Source organism: Podarcis pityusensis (genome assembly GCF_964106645.2).
Source record: "Podarcis pityusensis genome assembly, chromosome: 10".
Taxonomy (NCBI): domain Eukaryota; kingdom Metazoa; phylum Chordata; class Lepidosauria; order Squamata; family Lacertidae; genus Podarcis; species Podarcis pityusensis.
Genome location: NC_138035.1, coordinates 58,090,079 through 58,107,437, shown reverse-complemented (window position 1 = coordinate 58,107,437; position 17,359 = coordinate 58,090,079). Strand labels below are relative to the sequence as shown.

General features: G+C 40.6%; 1 protein-coding gene across 6 annotated transcripts in view; it reads right to left on the bottom strand.

The window, feature by feature from the left end:
* PTPRZ1 (protein tyrosine phosphatase receptor type Z1) overlaps positions 1-17,359 on the bottom strand; it is a 109,438-nt gene that overhangs the window by 25,843 nt on the left and 66,236 nt on the right. For 4 of the 6 annotated variants that reach the window (XM_081023388.1, XM_081023390.1, XM_081023387.1 and 1 more), the window contains exons 11-13: positions 11,983-12,023; positions 6,893-10,424; positions 2,704-2,833 (exon numbers count right to left, since the gene is read on the bottom strand). In XM_081023388.1, the coding sequence (XP_080879514.1) occupies positions 2,704-2,833; positions 6,893-10,424; positions 11,983-12,023 (3,703 nt within the window). The remainder of the gene's footprint in view (positions 1-2,703; positions 2,834-6,892; positions 10,425-11,982; positions 12,024-17,359) is intronic. The other 2 variants (XM_081023391.1, XM_081023392.1) reach the window with 1 other exon arrangement.

The following is a 17,359-nucleotide window of genomic DNA, read 5'->3' as shown; positions in this document are numbered from 1 at the left end:
CATCTAAGAGATATTACCATTAATGGGATATCTGTTTTATTTTGAAACATGAAGGTTGCAAAACAGTATATCTTTTGGGGGAAACAGAACAAAATGAACACAATGTCATCTGAAAAGAACAAGGATCAGAACACATGTAGGATTACTAAAACTACAGCATGCAATCCTGGCTTTAAAGTGTATGGCAGTATTTTCTTCTTAAACAGGAAAGATTTCAAATACCATTTAGCCCCAAAAGATAAAACCTCTTGGAAGATGAATATGAACAGTCATGTAAAATGCCACAAAGCTTCAGAGAAGCTTGTCAACAAAATGAAGATGGTTAGCTATAAATCTCCATTTAAAACCCAGAACAAATGTACAGGAAATGTAAGCTAAAAAAAATAAAGGGCTGCATTCGACAAAGCCATACTCATTGTAGACCCATTTAAATAAAAGGGAATGACTACCTGAAGTGCACTCTGTGCCTGACTTGGTTGGACACTTATTGAAAATGCTCAGCTATTTGGATATTTCTCTTCAGTGGGGTGGTTTGCGCATGTATGTACACAATCAACAGCTGAATGTGTGAACTGACTCTATTATTGTTAAATTACTATATATTAATATCATAGAATTGTAGATTTGGAAGCGACCACAAGGCTCATCTAGTCCAACCACCTGCAGTGACCAATGGCCATCCAACCTCTGCTTAAAAACCTCTGAGGAAGGAGAGTCCACAACCTCCAGAGGGAGACCGTGCTATTAGGTTATATGTAAGCTCAACCTGTGGTGTTAAATCTGTGACAGCTCTTTCACACCTGCAAGTTATTACTTGATGTTTCAACAATAAAGAGATGCAGCTTTATGCATAAACTAGTAAAAAAGTAAAGGTAAAGGGACCCCTGACCATTAGGTCCAGTCGTGGCTGACTCTGGGGTTGCGGCGCTCATCTCGCTTTATTGGCCGAGGGAGCCGGCGTACAGCTTCCGGGGCATGTGGCCAGCATGACTGAGCCGCTTCTGGCAAAACCAGAGCAGCGCACGGAAACACCATTTACCTTCCCGCCGGAGTGGTACCTATTTATCTACTTGCACTTTGACGTGCTTTCAAACTGCTACCCCATTATTCGGAGGTAAAAGATGTTGTTTTTAAAATAAAACTGCAAAGGGGGGGGGGGAGAGGAGATATAGCACTAACATACTTCTCTTGTATGGCACAACTCTGCTTGATTCCAAGGCTGAAAACTATTTCATAAAGCCTAATCCTATGGATTAGGGGGACAGTTCAGGGACTGTAGGGCAAAACATTATTTATATTGGTTCTGCATACCAACCATGGACAGCTTGTGAGTGCCCCCTGTGGCCATAGTCTTACTTACAGCAGAAATTTGGTCTGAGAAGCTAACCACTATGTTAAATTTCCAACATAACATAGCAACTTTGGGTGCTCTCGAATATTACAGTGGTACCTCGGGTTACATACGCTTCAGGTTACAGACTCCGCTAACCCAGAAATAGTACCTTAGGTTAAGAACTTTACCTCAGGATGAGAACAGAAATCGTGTGGCGGCAGCGGTAGGCCCCATTAGCTAAAGTGGTGCTTCAGGTTAAGAACAGTTTCAGATTAGGAATGGACCTCCGGAACGAATTAAGTACATAACCTAAGGTACCACTGTATAGGAAATGTAACATGACGCTCAGCTTCTAGAGTCAGAAGCAGCCACCAGGTAAGCCTGCAACTGGAGGAAAGGATGCATAAAATGGAGTTAGCACCAATGGGTGTTAAGCTCTGGGCATCTGCCCAGGGTGCCAGGTTTTGATGCCAACAAAAGACTTTGCCCCAATATTAAAAGAGTGCATTAGTCCTAATGCACTTATCTACTGGTAGTAATTGCCATAGCTACAAATGGCTTTATGTTACTGTGCAAATGTATCCTGCCCCAGGAAGTTATTGTGGCCATAGGTCCTATTCACGTTCTCTCTGCACACATTGGGCTCGAAAGGTAATCAATGGGATATGGTGGGGAGAGACAGTATTGGGAGTGACTTACCTCCTAAAGGGATTTTTTTGTTGCTGTTGTGTCAACATAAGCACTCTTGAAGCATGGTGCAAAGAGATGGAAGCATGCACAAGAAAGTGTCAGACACTTGCCCACTTATCATACACAACCTGCTGCTTAGCCATGAGAGTGCTAGCCAATATGCAACTCACTGGAGATTGTGGCATTTCAATATTCAGCAAAGTTTTATATTATTCTTTGTTGGAAGCAGCTTCTCTGACAGCACCATCTACCGTATTTTTTGCTCCATAAGACGCACCAGACCATAAGACGCACCTAGTTTTTGGAGGAGGAAAACAAGAAAAAAAATATTCTGAATCCCAGAAGCCAGAACAGCAAGAGGGATTGCTGCGCAGCAAAAGCAGCGATCCCTCTTGCTGTTCTGGCTTCTGGGATAGCTGCGCAGTCTGCATTCGCTCCATAAGACGCACACACATTTCCCCTTACTTTTTAGGAGGGAAAAAGTGAGTCTTATAGAGTCTTATAGAGTGTTATAGAGCAAAAAATACGGTAGTTTAGGCTATGATGCTAAAGCGTGCAAGTACATGAAAATGAATTGTATCACGGAATCGTCATCCAGGACAGCACAGGAAAGGAAAGGTGTAAAACCCAACAGGTTATGAACACAAATAACACCAATATAAATGCATTTATAATCTTACCTCCAATATATGAGAATACCAACAAGAATCACCAGACAGATGAAAGTCAGGGCTGATACGACCACAAGAGGTATGACTGTCTTCTGTTCTGGGAGACCAATACGCGACTGAAGGCTACTATTACTTGCCTCTGCAGTCAGAGAAAATTGAAACAACCTATATTTAAACTTTGGCAAAAGGCACAGCATAATTGGCCACGATTTCAGAGACCCAGGTACTGTCACTTACCATTCTAAAATTTTAGCACACACTGCAGAGAACAAACACATTTGCAAACCAGTTTAGGGGAAAGTAAGCAGGTAGATGGCAAAGCAGACCACCACAGCGGAGGCAACTGAAGACCCTAGCAGAGCAGAATTTCATTTTGCAGCTACTGCAAAATAATATTTTTGAGGAAAGAGAATAAAAATGAAGAACTTCAATTCAATTATGTATTAGTAAATAATAGAAAGCTCCAGGATGCTGAAACCAGATATACTGAATTATGTAAAGATTGACCTAAAATAATAGTTTGCTTAGACATTCTGTTATTAGCTAAAAATGGAAAGGAATTATTATGAGTACATATTTGTTGCTGATAGTTCCTTTTGTAAGATGTGAAAACTTGGTTCCCTATCTGTCTCATTTTTATAAGAAAGCTGATCTATACAAGAAAGATTTTATTATTATTGAATGTCTTGAGCATGCTCTTCATTGATGATAAACACATGTATTATAATGTTGCTCTAATAAAAGGGAGGGATTTGGAGTATTTTATGAAGATCAGAGATTAAGCTGTAATCAGTAGCACTTGGTGGAAATTGTAGAATCTTCTGTACCAAAACATCTGCTTTTCTTCATTTATCTTCATTTATCTATTTGGAATAAATTTTTATTCAATGGTTTAAAAAAGAAAACTGCCAGCTTCATACCTACTTCAAGTCCGATCAGACTTGAAGGGAAACTGAAAGCGAAGCCTAAGGCCTTAACAGACATGTCCCATGATCAGTAACCATGTTGTGTAGTGTCACAAATTGACAACTTACCCTCTAAGCACCCTCATTTTTCTTGGTCTTTCAGGCCAAATCCAGATGGGGAGAATGGGGTGCCTGGGGCCAGCAAAGATTCCCCATTTTATCCTGGTCCTGTATTGCCTTACAATACATGTAAGCCTTAGTGTATTGCTAGATAAATCCTCCTCAGAGTTGCCCCATGCCTGTTTGTTGCTAGCATCTCTAGTTGGCAAGGTGCATAAGGAGTATTGCATACTGAGTAGACAACAGGCACCATGGAAGGATTTCTGGTCATTGCAGTGAGATGTGTGTGTGTGCTTGCACGCATACACACAATTTCAATTGAATACTGTGGTTTTATACTGGATAGATGTCAAAGACATGTATAAAACACTTCAGTCTTTAAGCAGTGACTGAGAAGTAGGGCCCCCAACTTGGTTTAAGAGTACCACTATTCTCACACACGGAAATTAAGCTGAAAAGCTTGTTCCGACGTTGAGAGAAACTACAGAAAAATCTTCACCACCTTCTCTTATAGTGGCAATGACACCCACCTGAGAGGTGCTAGAACTGAGTTATGATGAGTTCCTGCTGAAAAAAGTCCTGAGTGGAACCATGGTTGGCCCAGTACTGTCCCCAACCCATAATGCCCAGTTTGGGGGCCTTCTACTGGCTGCGGCTAGTGAGGTCTTGCTACTACCCTTGCTTTTGGTGAGTGCAGCGAGGGCCTCTGTATTGGCAGATACCCCTCAAATGGTAGAGTGAAACCTACAAAAAATCCTAACCCCCCTCTAACAGTGCTGCTCAGGGGGTTAGTATTGCACCCTAGGAAGCAATTCTGGCCTGTAAAGCAGTACATAAAATAAAACAATAACAACAATTATAATTCTTATTACATATAATCAGTGAATGACAAGAAAAATAATAGTGAATATGAAAATCAGACAATACCAACACAATAAAATATTTATTTTCTACCCTTAGCAAGGAAGGGTTTCTAATTTTATAGATCAACGTTCCGCTGTTGTTGCTGTCATTTTAAAAATAGATTTAATAGGCAGCTCTGCTTGATTAGCAAAAGACCTCCTGATAGAAAACACCTGTGTTTAATTGCTGTTATGATAAAAGCAAAATAAGGCACATGTCAGAAGGGAAATAGTTCTCATGAAAGTGCTCTAATGAGAATGGGAGGCTCAGTCGTTAACAAGTGATGTTGTCCAAGCAATATGATATACAATGCTTTTGAAGTATCCTTTTAGAGACCTTTAGCGTTAATTGCAAATGAAGCATTTTACCTTTAATTACAGCAAATTAGAACTTCTATCATTTATATAATTAACTAGTTTAACATTTTCTTTCAAAACATGGTTCCTTATTTTCCTGTATCTACAATCAGGACACAAAGCACATCATTTTAAATGATGAATGATTTTATGTTGAAGCAGTTCTGTATGACACACCTTTATGGCTTTCCTGGTTTGTTCATATATCAAATTTTTAATTTGATTATCTTTCAAGCTGTGTAGCACATAGGGAGGGAGAGAAAATGGTTTATTTTACATTTTGATAGGAAACTACCGAATTTGCACACCCCGAACTAATATACAAACTGAAAAACACAATAGTCCTTGCGTACAAAAAAAAATGACTATATAGTGAAAACAATGTACAAAAATGCATGGCAGGGGAAATGGCCTAATAAAAAGCATTTATTAGGAGAAATGAGGACAAAAATGCATATGAATTGTCACACTTTTTTTTTTAAAAAAAGGCAACAGCTGATTAAAAAATGGAGCAAACTGAATTTAAGATTAGAAAAATTATAAACTGAGAGCAACTGAAATTGACAGATTTACCCATTCCCGATACCAGATACTTCAGTGAAGCAAACTATTAGGCATAGCTACAGGATATTCCTTAAATCTTCTGGTTCTATATCTATGACTAAGATTCCTGAAATGCATCCAATTAAGGTTAAGGCCCCTGGAGAAGGCATACGTCCCAGGCACCTGTTATTTCCTGAATTTGAAATATTTGTTTAGTTGGGTAACACTGCCCTCTACAGACAATGGAAATGTGACACCCCTCAGTGTCTTTAGATTGCGACTTAAGTGGCAGTTGTCAATTTAATCTGCAGTTTGATCAGCTCACATCTATTTTTAATTAGAGCATATTTGTGCCGCAGAACATCAGCCGCCATGATCACCTGGCTAATCAGGGGCAGGTGTGAATATCAAAGGCTACTTCATCAGGACCTCTGGGACAATAATCATATCATAATCATTACCATCCCTTTTGCCCAGAGAACCCTGGGAACTGTAACTCTGTGAAAGAGTCTTCTGAGGATGCAGTTAAATTGATATACAACTGATATTTGCAATCCCGTAGAGAATGTATTTCAATAAGGCTCAGTTTTAATTGCTTTTTCACTCTTAGTACCTGACAGCACAAACAAAACTTGATTTGGCCAGGAAAGATCAGAAAGTTAAGATGGGTGTTCCTGGTGGAAGTTGTCAAATTTGTGATGTTTCGCAAGTGTTTTGCAACGACAGAAGGAAATGTATTGCAAATAATTAGCTATTAAGCATATTAAAATTAAAATGAATATTTATGTAGCCAGCTACCTTTCACATCACCCAACATGGAAGAATATAAAAACAAATGTAATTAAAAATCACAATAAGACATAATTAAATCATGCCTTCAGACCACATAGAACTTCTCAGTCTTTCAGTAAGTGGAAACATCCTTAGGTCTTAAGCAAGAGAACTATCGTTTAGTGCATATATATACTACTGGTCAAGCCACAGAGCATGTAACTGCAGTTAACAGGGCTAGCATAGGAACATCTAAGACTGGTTAGTACCTTTAGAAGAGAAGAGTTGCAAAGATTATGAGAGTTAAATATGTCTAAGTCACAGTATAGACATATCCCTTAGCCATCTCTTAACTGAGAACAACTTGGGACTTTTTAAAAATTAAAAAACTGGCTTGCAGATTTGAATATGATGTTGTATATGCAAGAAACCTACTTCAGTTTCCCCCAATCTTACTATTGCACCATGCCTGTAATTGAAATAGTCATACTAATTCCTACTGGTCATGTATTTGTGTTTTACCATGTGGTTCCCTTTATACCCAAGTAGAAGAAGAACGCTACAGATCTGCAAGTTACACAATTGATGGCCATAACTAACCTGCCTCAGAAACGTTGAATACTGATGAGTGACCACTAGGTATGGATGCTACTGGTGATTGCTGCGATCCAGAAGTTAATTCTGTTTCTGAGTTACCTGCTCCAACTACCCTTTCAGGGTCATGGTCATTAACATCAGAAAAACTGAAATCTGTGGAAGTCTCATTATCGTTAAAGCTATCTGAAGGACCTTGGCCAGAACCACTCTCTTCATCATTTGCAAAAACCGTCCATGACTTAGGTTCCGGTGCCTTTTGTAAGGGATTGCTAACAGTCTGAATGTAATTATCCAATACAGCTGGATCACTGTGTTTCTTAGTTTTTGTCTTCCAAGCCAGAGCTGGTGCTGGTGTGTATTTCAGCTGGTCCACCTCATCGGTTATCACATGGTCTGAGAGAGCAATTGTGGTTTTTTCTTCTTCCTCTTTAGCCTCTTCAACATCTGGATTTATAATTAAATTATGTTGCTCGTTTGCATTGTTTACCTGTGTATCTGGCTCATCTACCTCCTCCTGAGTGTCTCTAGGGGAAATGCATGTGTGACAACTGTTTACAGGCAGGCCACTATCGTATTCATAATCATCATCAACAACAGACGACCACAAATCTGTACCAGAACTGGCCATGGTAGATAACTCACTGGTTACTTTACTGGGAACTAATAAAGTGTTTAAAGTTTTACCAACTTCGGCGCTGGGAGAACCAGGTGTAACAGAAATATACATATCCAGTATATCTTTAAAAGTATGCTGAACAGAATCAGAAATTATTTCAGGCACAGGAACGGCAATATCAATAATATTGGTAGTTGAGGGAGGAGTGAGAAACTCATCCTTTTCGGAAGCACTTGAAAAGCTATGGCTGTTAGCCGATGTATCTGTCTTTGGTAAAATATCAGCCGGCAAAACAGGGATATTCACTGTGTTCACTGTTTTGAGGGGAAAGGCACTTGTATTTTCAAAACTGGTTGACTGATATGACATGCCATTATTGTACAAGGAAGGAGCAACCTGGTGTGTGTCTTCATCCCTAAGCAACCTGGGTGAAATGTATTCAGTGCCTATATGGGCAACACTTAAATCTTCTGGTGAATCTGTGGGGTGGTTGCTGGTATGTGATGTGTTTGCAGCAGATGGTGCTGAAGGGTAACGCAACACTGTTTTATTCACAGCAGAATCTAGTGCCATTTTGTGCAATATTTGGTCAAATATAGAACTACCATTATCAGCCCATGCTATTTTTTCAGTCAGTACTGGATCGCTAGGCACAGTTACAGATGCTCTATGCAGTATATCACCATCAGAAGACTGAAAGGAAGTTTGCAGCAATGCATTATTATTTAGTGCAGCTGAAGCCTCATAAAAATACTGCTGGGTAGAAGGAGACAATATTTCACTAGAAGCAGGGGTAGAGAAAGCTTGCGGTGAGAATGCACTAAGCACAGGCTTAAGCAAAGTATCGTCAAAGGCTAGAGCTGTAACATGCAAAGGCTGAATAGGAACATGAGTTTCTGAGAGTTTTCTAACATCATAATCAAACACCTTAGTAACAGGAAAAGCAAAAGATACTGGAAGGATTCCCTTTGCACTAGAAACAGCAATGATTTTTTCTTCTAAGGTTGTATCCTGCTTAGTAATCTCATCATTAGAAACTGCTGGTGGAAGTTCAGTCTTTGCACTTTCAGTAGAAGCCATTTCACTGAAAGAAGAAATTTGCAGTTCTCTGTCATTTTCATTTATTGCACCACTTTTGTGAGGCATGTCAACATCACCATTAAACACAGGTGTGCCGCATATCAATTCGGGTGAAGAAGCTTTACGCATAGACAAAATATCTGTGTCAGGCAAAAGGGACTCACTACCAGAATTTGCTTCAGACAAATCCATTTCACTAGAAAGAGAACACGTAGGCTGCAGCAAAGTATCAGCTTGCGAGATTGCAGAAGTCTTATGCACCAGCACACTGCTATAGCTGCTAAATAACGGACCCTGATGAAATGCGTCAGCAGACTCATGCACAAATTCTGACGTATAAGCAGCAACATTTTGGAGAGTGCCCACATTACTAGATAAAGCATAGGTAAGTTCAGACATTGTAGACAGGGCATGCATATTTAAATCACTGCTGGATGGTTCAACTTGAGACAACAAGCGAGTTCTATCATGACCAAATATCAATGTCTCTGAAGCAGCACGGGCCATCTGATGCGATACCACATCAGACAATTGAGCGAGGCTTGACTGTATTAATTCGCCACCATCCGCCAATGTCAAAGAAGCATGCAGGGGCACCTTACCACTCTCAACAACTGGAGTAGTTTGCGGAAATGTTTGAGAAACCATATACAGATGGTGAAACAATTTACTACTGGAGGAAGCAGAGGAAAATGGAAGCAAAGGTACATCATCATAGGAAGACAGGGTGGAGTCAAATGACACATCAACACTGGGAAATATGGGTGTGGCATGCAAGGTCACATCACTACTTGATGCGGCGGGGAAAGTGTTGAGCATCTGAGTGCCAGACAACAAAGGGGTTACTAGAGAAAACACTTCACTACTGTAGGAAGGCTGAAGTGGTATCTCACCATTATACACTGGTTGAGTTGTCTGAGAGAGTACCTCACTGGCAGCAGAAGCTGAGCCATGTTCTTCAGAATTTGAAGAGACAGAGTAAGAGGACAACTCAGTTGGGGAGAGAGCAAAAGTAGAAGGATGTGGCAATTCTACATCCGCAACTGAAGCATCTTGTGACACCAATGGACCACTGGGATGAGGTGCCGTTGTAGGATTTGGGGAACTAAAGTGAAAGAGCTGCTTCCTATCCAATGGAAGAGCAGTAATATCTGTACCATTATGATACCACAAATTCCCATCGACTGCAGGCATTTTCTCTGCAGAGTCTTCAGTTCTTGGAGGCACTATATCTTCTGACGGGATTTTAATATAGTCTTGAGAGAGATCATCGTGCATGCTTACTTCTGGGCTTCCTGAACTAAAGATGTTTTCCTGAGAGGTCTCCACAGTGACTAACCATGTAGCAGAAGTGGTGGGAACAGAAACCCAAGAGTCCTCAGTGTCTAGGTCAGGTTTAAAAGCAGACACCTCTATATCATCTTCATTACTATCAGAAGCAGATGCTCTTGTTGTCTCATGGTCAGAAAAATCATGCTCATATTCTTCCCCATTACCTTTGGTGGAGCTGTCTGCTGGAGGGACAACTGCAGTAGCTGATTGAGATTCCATGAAATCATCCTCTTCTTCCTTTGGTACTTCAGTGGCAGATTGAGAAGTTGTATCAAAAATTGATTTGGAATGGTCGTTTCCCCCATATGGGTCTTCCTCTCTTTCCAAGTATCTGTTTGTTCCCGCTTCATTGAATTTTGTCCCCATTCTCTCCTGACTGTAGCTAGGCGTCGTAAACTGGAACTCTTTTTTCCTTATCTGGTTTGCCACACTATCTGTGCCAGCAATCACGGCAGCTTCTTCACCCACCCCTGCCCTTGCCTCTTCGATTTCATCTTCCTCCTCCTCCTTCAAAAACAACACAGAGACACATACAAAACACAAGTCAATGTCTTATCAGAAGATATGCAAATAGAGGGAGATACGTTACAATGAAATCTCATGTCTTTGTGTTTGCATTTCCATCCATTATGGAAGAAAAATGGCAATTAAAATATTTAAAATATTTAAAAATTAGCTGCTAGTTCAAAATTATAATTCATTTGATTTTTGCCCTCCAGAAATGGAGAACAGTCTTGTTTGCTTAAATATCATACATAGAATCTAGCTCAACTGAAGGGGAGAGAACAACAATCATATGTATTTTTTATTTTTAAAAATGGTGAAGTAACTTCCAGTTTAGGCATTTGGCATTATTTAAAATGAAAATAGTCATCTCAAACTATACTTAACAAGTTTAGAATAAGTAAATTATGAGAACAGCAATTGTTTCGGGCACAAAATATCATTGTTGAATTCATAGTCAAGCAACACAGCATTTGTTCATGGCTGAAGTTGCTTAGAAGGGCCAGATTAAGAGAGATAAAGCATTCTCCTGAGCCATACTTTCCCTAGTCTAGCAAAAAGCACTCATAACACATGGTTTTTCAGGAAGAACCATAAAGCCAACAGTGAAAATGTTTATACAAATTTGGCCTAGATGTAGGTGAATCAACACACAACATACCCAATACCCAAACTCACTAAATTTGTTCCTCGTTTCTCAAGGACTAGACTAACACTCAGTTGTGTGTACAGGCAGTAGCTGTGCTGATTGCTGCTCAACTCAGCATGCCCATTTGATCATCCTCTGCGGTAGGAAGGATGCTATATCTCCTTAAAGGTAAAGGGACCCCTGGCCATTAGGTCCAGTCGTGACCGACTCTGGGGTTGCGGCGCTCATCTTGCTTTATTGGCAGAGGGAGCCAGCATACAGCTTCCGGGTCATGTGGCCAGCATGACTAAGCCGCTTCTGGCTAACCAGAGCAGCACACGGAAACACCATTTACCTTCCTGCTGGAGTGGTACCTATTTATCTACTTGCACTTTGACATGATTTTGAATTGCTAGGTTGGAAGGATCAGGGACTAAGCAACGGGAGCTCACCCCATCGCGGGGTTTCGAACCGCTGACCTTCTGATCTGCAAGCCCAAGAGGCTCAGTGGTTTAGACCACAGCACCACCCGCGTCCCCTATATCTCCTTAAGAGTCTTTAAAAAAACAAAAAACACCACAACCTTTTTTATTAATTTGATTTAAAAAAAAAAAAAAACTACGCAAAGGTGGCCTTGTCAACTTGGACCTGTAAACGCAAAAGTTAATTTCACATTTCAATCCAAGGTTCAAACTTTTAAAATTAGGGTGGGCAGATTCAAAATAGGACAGGTCTCTTACACCTTTCAATAGGTAGAAGAGGGCTTTCAGAAGGTGAAGGTTACACAAAACACCTGCTGAAAATTTCTCCCCTAGCTAGTGTCCTGTCCTCTTTTGAATCTGGCCATCCTAGACCACAATGGCTATTCCGCTAAACTCTAGGAGCATAAGTATGGCAGTAATTGGGCAAGTGAAGTGCATGATAATACAATACCTCATAATCTTCAGTTTCAGTCAATTCGGGAAATTCAATTTCTATAAAACAAAAATATGTACTATATAACCTAATATTTGAACCCCAAACAAACACCACTCATATATTCAAGGGTGAAAAAACAACTGATGGACCAGAAAGAGATATTTTCTTTACAAGAAACCCCTATGATAAGCATTCTCAAACCGCCCCCCCAACTTCTGCAAACATTGTTGTGACAGGGGATGGGTGCAGATTTAACAACAATTTGTAAGGTAAAAGGGTAAAGGACCCCTGGATGGTTAAGTCCAGTCAAAGATGACTATGGGGTTGTGGAGCTTATCTCGCTTTCAGGCCAAGGGAGCCGACATTTGTCCACAGACAGCTTTCCGGGTCATGTGGCCAGAATGACTAAATCACTTCTGGCACAATGGAACACCGTGACGGAAACCAGAGTGCACGGAAACTCCGTTGACCTTCCCGCCGCAGCAGTACCTATTTATCTACTTGTGCTGGTGTGCTTTCGAACTGCTAGGTTGGCAGGAGCTGGGACAGAGCAATAGGAGCTCACCCTGTTGCAGGGATTCGAACCGCCCACCTTCTGATCTGCAAGCCTAAGAGGCTCAGTGGTTTAGACCACGGTGCCACCCACATCCCTTCTAAAAAACAAAACAAAAAAAATTGTGGTTCAATGTTGGAGCACAAATACTGTAAATTTTTCAGTTGTCTATGCTACTACACTATAAGAGTCAAATTAGATAATGTTGGATGTTGTTTTTCTTTGTTTATAAGCAGCTACGTGAGTGTGTGTGTTTTATTAGCTGTGTGTGCATGGCTACAGCACTAACAGAAGGTGGGTTTAATCATATTTCCCATGTTGCTTCCTGGATTAAATCTCCTGCCACTTCCAGCCATGGAAGGTGGGGAGGGGGGGAAACAGCTACAATATGGAAACCCCCATCCCTTGTGGCTAATTGCAGATCTCTGTGTGTGCATGCATCTCTTAAACCCGAGAAATGGACATGCTTTGCACCTCTGATGTCCTTTCATCATATTACAAATACCTTTTACGGCAGGCAACCCACCTGCCACATTCAGCTTATTTTTATCCATAGTGAATTTGTAAGTTTTTTTACTAAAAAAATCTGTGCTGCTCCCGTCTCTAAATTTCTTTCATTCTTTGTTTGTTGCTTTCCATATTTTATTTAAAGATGATTGCCAGCTTTTTAAAAACAACAACAACAAAACAAGACAGAAGATACTTTTATTCCACCCTCAACACAGGAATCTCTGCGGAGAGGCTACTTGAATTGATAATACATAAACAAGCGTATTGCTTGTGTACTACTTAAGCGGCCTATGAAATTTAATAAGAATGTACCACTGGACAAGTTACTGTAGTTATATGCCGTTCTTGTATTTAAACGAACAACAATTAAAAAAAATACTGGTGGAGGGGGAAATGGAAAGGTGGGATTTTTTTCTTAATAAACAGTTAACAACAAATGATGGTCATGATGGGGGAAATGTTGCAGCCCAACCCCCACTTTATCACTACCACGGCCCTAATCAAAATTGACCCAAATGATTGCTTTGTAAAGAAGTAACATAGAAGCAGAAGCAGCTATAGATTGAGATGCATCAAATATTTAAAAATGGTCTTACCTGGTAGCTTTCTGGAGATTAGGAGGCTAGGGATAAAATAATGATGACATTCCCTGGCTTCTCAATTGTTTGTAATGAATTTTTTTTTTGGATATCCATTTACTATATTTTATACTGCAGGTCCAAAATATATTATATAGCATTTCAGTACACTTTTTGAACAATGTTCATTTCCATTGCAGAAAAGCATGGTTGTTATAACAGTTAAAGTGAATTTGGGCTTGGATTTCCACCTTCCCCCATTTCAATTTCCCATTCATCCTTTTTTTCCCTTTTTGTGCAGTGCTTGAACTTATGTCTTATACTTTAGGGAGTCAGAACTGTATGAATGGATGATTAAAAACCATACTGGTAAATGAAATCCTAGGAGGACAACAACAATAACAACTCAACAAAACTTCAATTTACATTTTAGAAGCAGATTTCAACAAAATGTGTGTCAGGAGTGTATGCAGGAGCCAGGCCCTGTGACCTGTAGGGCTTTTCAGGACTGGGGTCTTCCTAAGTTTGTGCTGGAGAGGCAAGGCATGGCTGCACAGGTGAGGCCGTTTGGTAACTCACTGCACCTGGTGGCAAGAGCCAGGAAGGGATATAAGGTCACCATTTCCCTTCGGCTCTTTGCCACAGCAACACGTTTCCTGCCTTGCTGCATTTGGCTTCTTGCTTCCTGATCTTCGGACCTCGGCTTCATGACTCCTTGCTTTTCGACCCTCGGACCTCTGGTTTCTAGACTCTTGTTCCTGCTCCCACCCCGCCATCTTGCCCCCAGTCCCGACGTCCTCAGCCGGGACTTCGATCACCCGTAAACCGGACCGTGACAATGTGTTCACTTCAGGAAAAATGGCATGTATTGCTACTCTATGGCAAGCACAGTAACTAAGAAGCATGTGGCTTTCTGTAGCTTTTTAAGTATCTATCAAATCGGCACTGATGGAATCTCCTTTCCTTCATCTGTTTCATCCCCTGAACCAGACAGTGAGCTTCCTGATCTCTTTGTGCTGCATCATCTCCAGAACCTCCTGTGAACAACCTGGCACCACAACCATCAATTCTTAGAAGCCACTGATATTCCTAGCCCTCTGTACCCCAAGCTGGGAATCATGGCTCTACTTCTTATGTAGATAACATCTTTTGAGTCGGGATGACAAACCTTTCCCACATCCTTTTATCACCCTTTCCCCAAGTCTCTTATTGTGTTTTGATATATTCCGGAGGCTATATAAAAATAGAGTTCCTCTCCAGGTTGATCAAAGCAGCCGGGATTACACCTAAAAACAAATGCATGAAGCAACAAGCAAGAGTACAAAAGGAAGTAAGACCACTGATTCTTCTGAGGCTCCCGCTGGTGCATTTGCACTGTGCTGACCTTGCCACAACCTCAACCTTTCTGTTATTGTATTCAGTAGCGACTTGGTTGGAAAGGGACCAAGTTAGCAGCAGAGCCCTACCATGCCATCCTTTATACCAGGCATGTTCAACCGGTTGATCGCAGGGCATCCCTGGTCGATCCCAGTTGATCGTGTTATCCTGACTGATCACTAATAATAATAATAATAATAAAAATAATAAAGCTCAACAACTTATCTCAGCAACTTTGGGTCTTTCTTCCCCCAAAAAGCTCGACAACTATGGTAAAGGCTCCCCCCAAAAAGGGGTCAATCCAATGGGTAGATCACTGCCAGATTTTTTATAGTGGGAGTAGATCTCAGTCTCTTTGGAGTTGGACATGCCTACGGTATACAACTGAAGAACTCAAGAAGTCATAAATTTTCCACTGTAATCATAGAAAAATCAGTCTGGAGACAGAAGTCCAGCACAATGTTGCTATGTGGATTTGTGTCTTGCATGTTCTGAAGATTTGGGGAGATGAATAGGGACAATTCAGTATGAGGGGTTGAGAAGGAAGGGAACCATCTGCTTCACTGTCTGCCCAGGGCTCAAAAAGAGACTTGCACTGTCTTGAGAGTGTGATCGGCTGCCAATTCCAGAGAGAAACACCCATGAATCTATTTAAGGAATATTCAATATGGCATGGAGAAAAGGAGGAACTGGAGACAACAAATGAAATCATGCAGGGAATTAAGAATGGGAGTAATCAAGAGGAGACAGCTAATTTAATGAATAATCCAACTTTTTTTGGATTAGATCAAAACCTGGAGCAATTTCAATCATCTGAACATATTCCAAGAAAACATCTGCAAGTTGTGATCGTGCTATAAAATGGTATTCTAACAAGTTGGTGGGAAACAAAAGACCGAAGGCCTTTTTCCTGGCTTTCCATAATCATGTTCGGTAGATAAAGAAAACATGTGTGCACATGAGAAACAGAGCCTTCTTATGCCTTTCTACAAAGGGATAAATATAACCTTAAGAAGAGTCTGCTAGATCAGGCCACTTGACCATCTAGAGCAGCAACCGGTTCTCACAGTAGCCAACCAGATGTTGGCTGAGCAAGCAGGGCCTGAGCACAAGAGCTGTCTCTCTCCTGCAGTTTTCAGCAACTGGTATTCAGAAGCATTTCTCCCTCAAGCTGTGGAGACAGAACATAGACATCATGGCTCTTTGCTACATATAGCCTTAAGCTCCATGAATTTGCCAAGTCTTCTTTGTTGGTGGCCAACAACAACAAGATCTCCCTCTGGATTCTCCAGGCATCTGATAAGATCCAATTCAGTGGGTAAGATCAGGGTTTTGCAAGGTGAGGCGGCAGACCAGTAAGAAAAGTTATTGCACTTGGGGAAACTAATTGGTACACAGTATGATAAAAATAGGATTTAAGTGAAAGTGAGGATGAGCCCTTAGTCATTACTAGTATTAACTTAACTGCCAGTCTGTAATTTGGGGATGTGTGTGCTCAACAGTTCTTGATTTCAGAGAGGAATCATTGTAGGGAATCCTCAACGATGTAAGAATACAAATGGAGCTATTTTTGAGGACCAAATGAAGACTGCTCTTCTTTGAAAGTTTGATTAAGTTGTCTTTCTCCATTTTCTTCATACGTATTGCTTGTATTGTACTCCCAATATAAACAAAACTGTAATCCTATACCCTTGGTGTGGGACGCCTTCGGCCTTTTAGATGTTGCTGAACTACAACTCCCATCATCCCTGGCCATTGGTCATGCTTGCTAGGGCTGATCTGAGTTGTAGTTCAGAACCATCTGGAGGGCCAAAGGTTCCCCACTCCTGCTATACCCACATAACTGGGAGTAAGCCCTAATACACTCTGAGCAGAAATGTTCAGGATTTAATAGTATATTCCACAAGTTCTCATACTTTGTCATAACAACTTTACATAGGCCAATAAAACACTTGGGCTGCTAAATGGTGATAAAAGAAAGGCAAATTACTGGGAAAGACTTGCTTTCCACCTCAGATCAAACACAGAATTTAAATTCACTTATGGCATTTGATGCTTTGAAACTGCTGAGAAGTATCCTAGGAGAGCAAAAAGCATATGGAAAATTAAAACCTGTACAAGCATCCTCAAACAACCCAAGATATCATACTCATGGGAAATGGTAGGATGTTCATGTACCCTCTGGTCCAGAGACTCTTGTAGAAGATGGTTTAGGAATTAGCTTATACCCCTCCTGATAACTGTCTGTGCCATTCTGGATAGGTTGCCTTAGACTATGAAAAATTATTATTGTGTATTATTCAATTTGCACTATTCATGTAAGGATGAGGCTGAAAATCTATATGTTTATATAATTTTAAAATGCAATTTTCTT